Below are 10600 nucleotides of genomic sequence, written 5' to 3'. Positions count from 1 at the left end.
GACCAGAACTGTACACACCCTTTAAGCATCAAAAGTGGGAAATGTTTTTTTTTTTTTTGTAACACCTATTTGCAGTTGATATGAGAAGAACAACAAGCAAATAAACTTAACCCGTTCCATTCTGAAATCCCCATAGATTTGATACACAGGCCTATACAGTTCCCGTATAGGGAATGGGTTGAGCCAAATGCGCTGGTTAAGCAAGAAAACAAAAACAAGAAGAAGAAGAGGAGGAGGAGGAGGAAAGAAGAGGACAAGGAGACCCTAACTATAGAAGAATCAAAGTTTGTATACACATAGAAGGGTCCTCATAATCACTACAAATATAGTATTCAACTTCTGATTGAATTCCAAAACAAACTATAATTAGTATATTTATTAACTATAACAAGAGAGGGGGCATGGGTAGAAAAGAAAACAAAAACAATCACAAACATAACAAATATAAAAGAAAAGGAACAAAGCAATGCAATTCACAAATCAATAATGAGTGAAACAAATATGATAAGGCCTAAGTTAGCTTTGCGTGGAGACAAAGAAATACAGTTCTTTTTGCAGAGATTATGCATTAATAAACACTAAACAATACCATTAGTGTGGCAACTAAAATTTAGACCGTATGTTTATGAGACGTCGGTTCACGCTCAAAGATGACAGAAATTAGCTAGAATTCCATAAACTGGGTTCAGTACAAACTTAAGCTTTGGAAGTTGACCTTGCATGAGATCCCGAAGTGGTATGAAATAGCTCGTGGCATGATTATGAATTCTGATTTTTTTTTTTTTAATACTGTAATTTGGCCAAAGCCATAGCCAGAATATTAATGAACAACTTGCATGCAGGAAATAGACATCTTCTAGTTCAACTAGATTTGCTATCTTTCTTAAGAAATAAAAAGGAGTGGGATGAGCACGAAAATTACACTTTTACCCATACCTACACGATGTCATGGTAAATGTATCGTGTCTTTGTTCCATTTTACATAATGCTGCATGATACTATAGACAAAAGACAGATGTGTGTGTGTGTGTGTGTGTGTGTGTGTGTGTGTGGCGGATTCGGAGGTGTGAATTCCACAAAACTTTACTTTTCTAGCATAATGAACGAACACTTGATTAACCGCTTTCAGAAAACTGGGGGGGGGGGGGGGGGACTATAGAAAAGCATTCTGAGAGCCCAGACCTTCGCCAAGCAGTTTACTTTCCACCGATGATCTTGCTCTTCCCAAAGAGATTTTTCTCGTCTCCACCACTGGGGAAAAGTTCTTTGGGCTCTTCCATAGAGATCAGTGATTTCCCCACATGCTGTGATACTCTGTTGTAACGTGATACAATGTATATAGCGCCATGAGTATCTTTTTAGGTAGAATGAGCGCTTTATAAGGGTCTCTCTATTATTATTATTATTTATTATGCTGAAAAATCGCCCGATTTCCCAATATAGAAGCCTCTGTTACGTAAACCTTCAGCTGCGCGGCGTGCGCCTCGCCCTATATAGCAGAAACTATAGTGCACGCACTAAACATTGTATTTAGACAGTAACTTCACAAAAAGGCCAAATACTTTCAAAATGGAAAAATTATTCAACACAACAAACTTAGGCACACTTTTAAATCTGGCTAAATATTGCAATATCATTATGTTTCGCTTTTAATCTTCTTTACTCATGTGATCAATCAAAATAGCTTGACTAATCATCAAGCAATTGTTGTTTTTTGTAGGCCTACTACTTTGTCGTGTATAATAAAATGTACAAAATTTACAATTATTGTTAATTTTCGTTTTCTGTTACTGCTGGTGCCTTGTTACGCGCTTAGTCACTGTTTTACTGTTAAAGTTCTCCTTCAGATGTACTATGCCAAATAATTTCACATTATTTCTTATCTAAGGCTACAAAAATTGATCTTTAATATACATTTTCTTTTTTTTTTGCTGTGTAAATATGTGTTTTCATTTGTAATGATGTTTTATACTAAATATATTTCATCATACAGTGTAAATAAGTTTCATACTGGATTAAGTGTAGGCCTAAATATGTGTAAAAGTGTAAAAAAAAGTGTTGAAAAAATCTGCATCAAATTTGTGAATATGTTTCATGTTAATATGCTGAAATTGAGTTCTCCAATTAATGGGGTGACATGAGAGTAAATTACTGTCATTTCTGCACTTTAGTGCGCAAAAATGCGCAGCTGGAACTCCCAAGTCCATTGACCCTATATAACTGTCAAAATATCAAAAATTCTTCATAAATTCCCCCCAAAAAATTATCGGATCACTACCAAAATTTAATATTTGTTACTTGTGTCATTATTTCCAGTAATTCATTTTCATCCAAATCCGTTAACTACTTTTTGAGTTGTTTTGCACACGGACAAACAAACAAACAAACAGACCAACAGTAACGAAAACATAACCTCCTCCCTTGATTGGCGGAGGTACATGTATTGCTACCCTTAGCATAGTTTATGGTTGGATTGTGATGCATTTTTGTGGTTCAATTCCCTTTATATTTCTTGTTGTCCATACATGACATCATAACGCCTATAAGTCTCCTCATCCAGCGGTTCCAACACCAAAGCTTTAAGAATACATTAATTTTGCATCGATTGTCTGATTTTCCTCAAACTTTCACTGAATTGTGTTACTAATGTTGCTGTTTTCACTGAATCCACATTTCTCTTTGGGTTTTGGATTTTTCAGGTCCTTTCAAATTGGCAACACATATTCTCCGCATTGAGAATTGATTGTAGCTTCAATGTCACACTGATTTTAGCTAGACGCCCATCCCCTACCCACCACCGTACAAGAGACATCAGGGAAGTATATTTTTCGAGCACCGTTTCAAATGATCTGTGAATGGCAGGAGAGAGAGTGGACATTGATGCTGTTGGTAAGCTACTTCTACACAGTCATTACAACGAAACGCTGGTGGTCTTCTGAAAAAATTGGGTAGGGAGTATGGTGCAACGCAACGTAAATTACACGTCACGTAGCGAAGCAGATTACTGTAGTCCCATAGGTATACCTTTGTGTTACAATTAACATATTTGTAAAACAAGCAAAAAGTGAGTGTCGCGACAGAGCTGTGTAGTCTTGTCAATAGCCATCTCTGTAAACTGAAATAACAAGTAAAGCCAGAAGTCATGACAGCATATGGATATGTAGTTATAGCTGGGAGGGTGGGAAATTTCCCTGCCCTGCCCTGGTTACTTTACTAAAGCCAAGGAATGATGGAATGAAGGAGTGATCACCACTGCACGTCCTGTTCTGTGTTCACCATGATCACTAACTACACGCAGCCGCTGTCGCGAAGCGACAGGGACTGCACGTCTACCCTCCTCGTAGACGTTGTCATTTTCAGCGGTGGGTGTACGTTTCCTTCACGAATATCTTTCTTAATTGTAGAAAACTAAAATATAAGGAATCCCCATAGTCTATGATATTCATTCAATAATCGGTATGCAATTTTTTTCTAAATTACGTGAAAATCCCACTGAAATCCGTGATTAAAATCAGGTCTGTAAGCGTCCGTATTGCTTCACTCCTTATCTTCTGGGTGTTATTTGAATGACAATCACTCTCGTATACTACAACGTAGCGAGTCGGAAAAGTTCATGACCTTGTCGGAGCGGAAGTGACCCATGCAAAGGTCAAATCATGAGAGCAGCACGCGCGGAAATACATGTACATGTATTGTATGTAGCAGACGACAAGCTTTACGTAACACACAAAACGCTCGGGTGTACGTAAAATGCTACCACGGTACTTCGGGTTGAGCGTTCGTGGTAGTTCGTTGATTTTGTGAATCATCGCACAATCTACTCCGAAAAATTCAACAATAAGGTCTGGATACCAACAAAACACCAAATTCAACTCAACCATCAGCAAAATACGATGTAACTGAATGGTAAAAATCATCTTATTGGTGAAATCAAACAAAATAAAATACATTTTTATGTGATTTTGCCGTCAAAAGCGACGGTCGTAAAACACTAATAGATGTGGTATGGTCAGGCTACATGATCAAATGACGTAAAGATGTATCACTCAATTCACTCCTGCTACTGTGCCAGCCCTTCCCTTCTGTCATTTCTACTGAATTATGTGTAGAATTTAGAGAAATCTAGTCTCAAAGATATCCTTCATTTTGATTTTATAATTCAAATTAATCTTAAAATTTATGTTTCATAAAGAGTTTTTGGAATAGTTTACCAAGAAACAATAGATGCACCCAGTGTCTTCAGTTTTGAAGTTGGTTTGGATAAATTCTGGGACAATGAACCCATAAAATTCAAGTTTGACGCCACTCCACCTGGTTATGACCCAGCTCATCTCAAGGACCAAACCTGGATCTGAGTATAGAGGCTCAGCCTGCGTTCAGAATCTTCCATAGGTATCCATAGGTGTATAGGTAGGAAAGAGTTCCACATCATGTATGTATCCCCCCCACTTCCTGGGACTTCACGCTCTTGACAGGGTCTGGTCCTTGTGAGGGTCCCGGGTTACCCTCTTCTCTAGCTAGGACACCGAGATCAATGTTACCTTAACCCTAACCCCATAGCCACCTAAATTTTATATTACTAATACATATCACTCTTTCTTCTTCTTTCTTTTTTTCAATTTTAGTGGGGGTATATGAAATTTCTGTTTTTATCAAGAATGTGCCATGATCTAACAGTGAGACATATTTTGTAGTCTTTCCTTATTGAACTGGCCAGAAATTATGAGGCATCAAAGGAAACAAAACAGAAAATGGAAATTCCTTTGTAAAACTTTGTAACACTAACAGAAATGTCAGAGAAAGTCAGTAGTGATGAAGAAAATAATTGGGAAATGGTGATGAGAAACAGCAAGCAAAACTACATTGTATGACAAAAAAAAAGATAGTACCGGAGGGGGATCACCAGAGGAACAGATTAGTTTCACAATTGACAGATGAATTAATCCATGAAATAATGGAGGAAAAACTTGGAGAAGGAAGGAAAGCAGAAGATGGAGCTACAATGTAAATGTATGGAGATTACAAATGGGGGAATGGAAAGTGAGAAAGGCAAAAGTTCTAGAATGATGAAATAATGATGGAGAGATAGAAGAATGGGATTGTTATGATTTGTTTTGATATGTTTGTCTGGATTTAGATTTGAACTTTATCTCTCTTTTTTTTTGGGGGGGGGGAGCTGTGTACAAAAAAAAAAGAAAAAAAGTGGTGCTGGACTTTGTAATTTAGATTGTGGAGATTTTCTTTTCATTCATTTCAGTCACTTCTCCCCCTAACAACTGTGTTAACGGAGCAATAATCTGTCTTGTTTTTCAATTTGCTAGAATCGGATCACTAGACGTGGGTGTGGAATCCACAGTCTATGCCCAAATGACTGCATGTAGTCAGTGCAACCTCTTGCAACTCCTATGGACCAAAGATGGATGTACCTTGCTTGCCAATGCGATCCAGTCGTCTTCTTCTACGCTTTAATGCTTCATCTCTACCTTGGAGGATGATGGGCCAACTTCACTTCGGTGAGTTTGCTCATTGGCATTCCGTAGGAACTCTTGTGTTCAGGAAATCAATGAAATAGAAGAACTTCTTTTTTTTTAGAGTGAATAAAGAAAAAGAGATCAACTACCCCATAGTTTGGGATTCATGCGATGGGAATTTTAAGGTATTTAAGCTATATTAAAAAATACCAGTGACAAATTGTGTGCAGCTGTGTCACTGATCTTTATGTGAGTACACATAACAAGCGTGAAGAATCTCAACAGGAATGGATCATTACTATTGAGCGTATGCTGTGGTGCACATACATGTCATGTTGATGGACAGTTCTACTCTATAGTAGGCCTGCACTACTCCAGTAGTTGTGGTTTTCAAATGTAAACCCTGTGAGCAACAAATTGAAGATCAATTCGGCAATCAGGCAATTCTTCTCTCTCCACGCTCTTCAATCTGTAGGAAGATTAGAAAGACCGTTGAACAAAGTAGCAACTTCACTATTGGAAGTGCAAATATTTGTGAATTGTCAGTCTGTAACCACAGCTGTCACTTGCAATTCTCTCATACTGCATTCTGATTGGTCGGCTTGGAACAGTAGTTCATTGCTCTAATATCAGGTAATAACCAGGTTTTATATTGATTACTGGTATGTGAAATGATCACAGGATACAGTGCACTCCCATTAATGAACACGGTTAGATAACAAAGTTGTTGTTACAGCGAAATAAATTTTTTTTGCCGCAACATCATCTGCTCAATGTGATATGTTCCGTTATAGCCAAATTTTGATATAACAAAAGAAAACCCCTGGTCCCAAGTACTTCATTTTAAAAGGGGAATTCACTGTATTGTGAGCCTTCATTTCAGAATTATTATGATAATACCTATACATGTAAGACTTTATCAGAATTATTTCCAAATTCATAAAATTACGGCACAGAAGAAACATACTTTTCTGCCAAATTGCACTGTTTTTTGTGTTTTTGCTTCTTGCAGCTGTTGCCTTCATCATTCTCAGCAACTTTGCTCTCACTTACGCTGCCAATGAGACCTCTTGGATGATTTCAACAATGTTTGTTACCACAGAGAGCCCTTTTGCCGTCGTTTCAACTCCTGTTACTCTCTCCGCGTCACTGCCATTGTCATCATCACTGGCATCACAGTCATACATCTTGGCCTCTCCAACAGCTTCTACTGAAATGTCTTCATTCCCTCTTAACAATTCCAGTCAACTCTTTCCTACAATGATGATGTCATCCACGCCTTCCATTCCACCAACACCCATTCCATCATCTTCATCTTCATCTTCATCCTCAAACTTGGCAGCTTCACTTTCCAATGGGATAATGCCATCATATGGTTACAACTCACAGACATTGCCGATGGCAATGCATTCTCTCAACTCATCATCACCTTTACCATCAGTCAGATTATCATCGTCGTCATTACCAAATTCATCATCAGTATTTTTGTCATTGGAGATGATGCCATCCGGTATTTCCATGGCAACATTAGAGGGGACTTTGTTGGTCCCTGTTCAGTCTTCCATCTCATCAATTTTTGCCACGTCGGCATCATCATCATCTGGTGCAAGCATGATCTCAACTCCTTCCCTTCAACCAACTCCCACTCTGACATCCCCGTCGCCAGTGGACGTGTCCACCGAACTGATCGTCACCACCGCTGGACCGCATCAACTCTCAATCCTGGAGTGGTTCGGCATTGCAGTCGGAGGGGCAGCTGTGCTGTTCATAATATGTGAGTACTTGGGATAAATTGATGTAGTTTCATACATTTGTCATTTTCCTAAGTGGCACCTTTGCTAGCATTCATGGCAGCAAATTTCTCCTGTTCAACCAAACCCAACATAACTACCTAAAATACTGCAGTGTTTTTTCTTGATTGCTGCTGCTGAATTTTGTTGTCATCGTTCTATATAGCATGATGACCTTTCCAGAATAAAAAATTCTCTTACCCTGGAATCAAGCAAACAGGCAGTGTAGCCAGTGGTTTTGAGCAGGTTGGATTGTTGTACATGTAATTCTGCTTACTTGGATATGAATATACTGCAACTATATAGGAAATACATAGCTAGATAGCAGCATGTTCAAACCAAGGCAGCTGATGTCACACTTGATCAAGCAAGCATGAATATGCAACTACTGTAAAGTGACATATTTGAGCAGCAAGAAATTTTTGCGAATTGGAGCCGATCGCCTTTTTTTGTGGCATAAAAGTTTCTTGACTTGCCTCTGACATTTAATGCATCATAGTGTAGACAAGAACTTTTGCATGCATTGTGATTTCAGGAATCTCGGCTCTTGCGAAATTTCTGAAATTAAAATGTACACAAACATTCCTCGTTTTACAGTATACAACTTCAGAAGTTAAAGTTGCTTCGATTGCAAATTGACCAGATGATTTCAGTTTCTCCTAGCCCCAAATATCCATTACATTTGTTGCATTGTACTTTTTCTATACCGCTATTAATCTGATTAAGAGTTAGCACTCTACTTCATTTATCACTGTGCTTTATGTACCACACTTAAGTACAAAGGCTTGTGAACATAAGTGATTTATTCTTGTAAACCCACAATGTATTGGAATACACTGCCAAACAAATTCTGTATATCAACCTCCATATATAGTTTCCAGAACAGCCTTGAAAGAAATCTTAATTTTGTTTTTTGTTTGTTTTGTATGTTCGTTTGTTTGTTTGTTTGTTTTTTGTGACGATTTTCACTACGTCAAAGGCAGTTATGCTCAGTTTTAATCAGAAATGCACTATAGAAATGACAGTGTCAATATCATTACTGTTGTTTTTTTTTCCCCAAATTTATCTTAACCTGTTGAGGACGTGATGTTGTTGCAAAAACACGCATTTCCCATAGACGCCTGTGGGAGTATACTTGGGACTCGTCCTCAGCGGGTTAACCGAATGTAGCGTGGTTTTTCTTCAACAAGGAATTACCAGAATGCCACCAATAAAAATCATTGTTTCTCCTTTCTCTTTCTCTGTCAAGTCTTGTTGTATCACTGTTACCAAGTGCGACAACAGAAGATACGGCGGCAGAAAGAGATGAAAAAGGACATCCTCGACTTCACCCAGAGCAACAGCAAGGACCGCATCAGTTCCTGGAGGAACAGCCTGGCGCTGGACGCCATGGCAACCCACATCGAACTCCCACCAGTGAGTCTTCAGATTCTTTCTCCCGAAGTCGAAACTGGAAGTGATAGATTCTGTTCTCATTGCCTGTTTGACATGCGCCCAAGCTCCCATGATCTTTTGATGACTGTAACATGCTAGACTTGCGACCTCAACATTTCAATTCGTTATCATACTTCTGGTATGAATTATCATAATGCTATGAAATTGTTTTGAAGTTAATTCGGTCACACATTACACTTATATTTTTGTCATTTCTTTGTAATACTATACTGCCACAAAAATGCTTGCGGATAGAAATTCACCAAGTTCATTGTTTCCTGACATGATCCCACTAGTTGTTACATTTTCCTATTTAAATTTACAGAAAAGTGATAATTTCTAGTCAAATCTGTTCAAAAGCTTGATTATGGCAGTCATAAGAAGTTCGTTTGCTTTTGTTTTTCGACGTTGACATGTTTTTAGACATCAGCTGTAACATGTAAAGGGGAGTGTGGAAATGAAAATCAATCTAACACTATAATGTGAGGGGAATGACTTTGCCATGCAAGTGCATTTTCACACAAATTGTCTTCAGCAAGTTTCAAAATTTTCAAATCAAAATTTGCTTCTCCATGTTTGAGCGAGAATAGGAATTTTCACACGTAACAGTTTTGAACGCCATCAAGTCTGTGTCCCTTTGAGATCAGATTCTTTTCCAAGACAGATTGTGGCTGTGAAACAGGGCTATAACAAAACACCCATGATATGATATGTCTTTGTTTCCTTGCAGGAAAATGGACGGGACATGCAGGCATTTGACAATCAGGGCTTTGTGGACGTATTCCTCGGGGATGAGGAGCCGCGGGCGGCGAATAACAACGCCTTCATGCCGCAGACTAACCTCTGAGAAGAGGGCGCTGTTTGATCTGCCAAATCCTACTGCCTTGAGTGTCTACAACGGAGTGAATGATTCGCCTTTCTCTTCGTTTTCTGTTAACCAGTTCCAAACGGGAACCTGGTGGCCTGTGTATCAAGTCTATGGGGATTTCAGAATTTAGTATGGGACGGGTCAATGCCCCTACTCCCAACATTTAGTTTTCATTTCGTTTCGTTTATTCATTCCAATCAAAGATCAGTGGTTACAAAAAACACAAACAAACATCGATCAAAATAAAATCAATGACATAATTCAAACGAACAAAATTAGAGTTTACATATTTGCCATCCATATCAAACAGTACATTTTCCTTTCCGTTTCCCTTCTTTCCCCTTTCATTCTGCATCTAGGCAATCAGATGGAGTTACCTCATAGCAAGTTAGACAACCTGTTTTTACAACAATAGCGTATTTTCATTGAAGGCAAGGGAGTAGATACTTTCAATAGTCTGAAGTTATCTGATAAACAAACCTCTCTTCAAAAGTGTCTTGAGATATTTTTTTTTTCTCTTTTGAGACAACACATAAATAAAAGCCTTCTCGCAATCCATTAATTCATCTTTTATAAAGTTAATCCACTGGGTGTTGGTAAAATCATACATTTTCATTTCATCTCATATTATACTGTATTGCGATAAGTACCCCTAACATGTATTCTATCCAAGAAAATTCACAATGGTATTAAACTGGTGATGGGTGTGGTCACTGTAGGATAAGATTGCAATTTATCATCCTATGTTATATTCCATTTCTTTTACTACATTTTCAATATCGGAAACAAAAAAATCAAAACAATCATGGTACATTGTCCCTGGGGTGACAAGACCTTGTATCCCCAAATCAGGAATTTTCAAGAGAACAACAACAACTACAAATTATTTTTGCAACATTTTTTTTTTCAAAATAACATCAATGTTGACTTGAAATAATGCATAAACATTGTTTTTGCTGCCATTCAAAGTTGTTCTGCTCTAAAGTTCCAAATCAGTATTTTTGATGTTCAAAATTAAGTCAATATTTTTTGTTAAT

The 10600-nt window shown here is 38.0% G+C and overlaps 1 protein-coding gene across 1 annotated transcript; it reads left to right on the top strand.

Annotated features, from left to right (window-relative positions):
- The first annotated feature begins 5494 nt into the window (after positions 1–5494).
- LOC139736988 (uncharacterized) lies at positions 5495–10117 on the top strand. The gene is made up of 4 exons (XM_071647662.1): positions 5495–5513; positions 6484–7245; positions 8511–8677; positions 9426–10117. Exons 1-4 carry the CDS (start codon positions 5495–5497, stop codon positions 9540–9542), a joined length of 1065 nt encoding a protein of 354 aa, XP_071503763.1. The 3' UTR covers positions 9543–10117.
- Positions 10118–10600: the final 483 nt, after the last annotated feature.

The sequence above is a fragment of the Diadema antillarum genome, unplaced genomic scaffold, assembly GCF_040938485.1.
Source record: "Diadema antillarum isolate AM-2024a unplaced genomic scaffold, OU_Dant_1.0 seq00000675_RagTag, whole genome shotgun sequence".
Lineage (NCBI taxonomy): Eukaryota > Metazoa > Echinodermata > Echinoidea > Diadematoida > Diadematidae > Diadema > Diadema antillarum.
Note: the sequence above shows the minus strand (reverse complement) of the source record. Positions and strands in the feature narration are given on the sequence as shown.

What these genes read in the sequence shown, in the direction of transcription:
- LOC139736988 (XM_071647662.1), top strand. An exon ending in AGCTGTGCTGTTCATAATAT is followed by an intron (nt 7,246 to 8,510) that starts GTGAGTACTTGG and finishes TTCTCTGTCAAG; the next exon opens with TCTTGTTGTATCACTGTTAC. An exon ending in CCCACATCGAACTCCCACCA is followed by an intron (nt 8,678 to 9,425) that starts GTGAGTCTTCAG and finishes GTTTCCTTGCAG; the next exon opens with GAAAATGGACGGGACATGCA.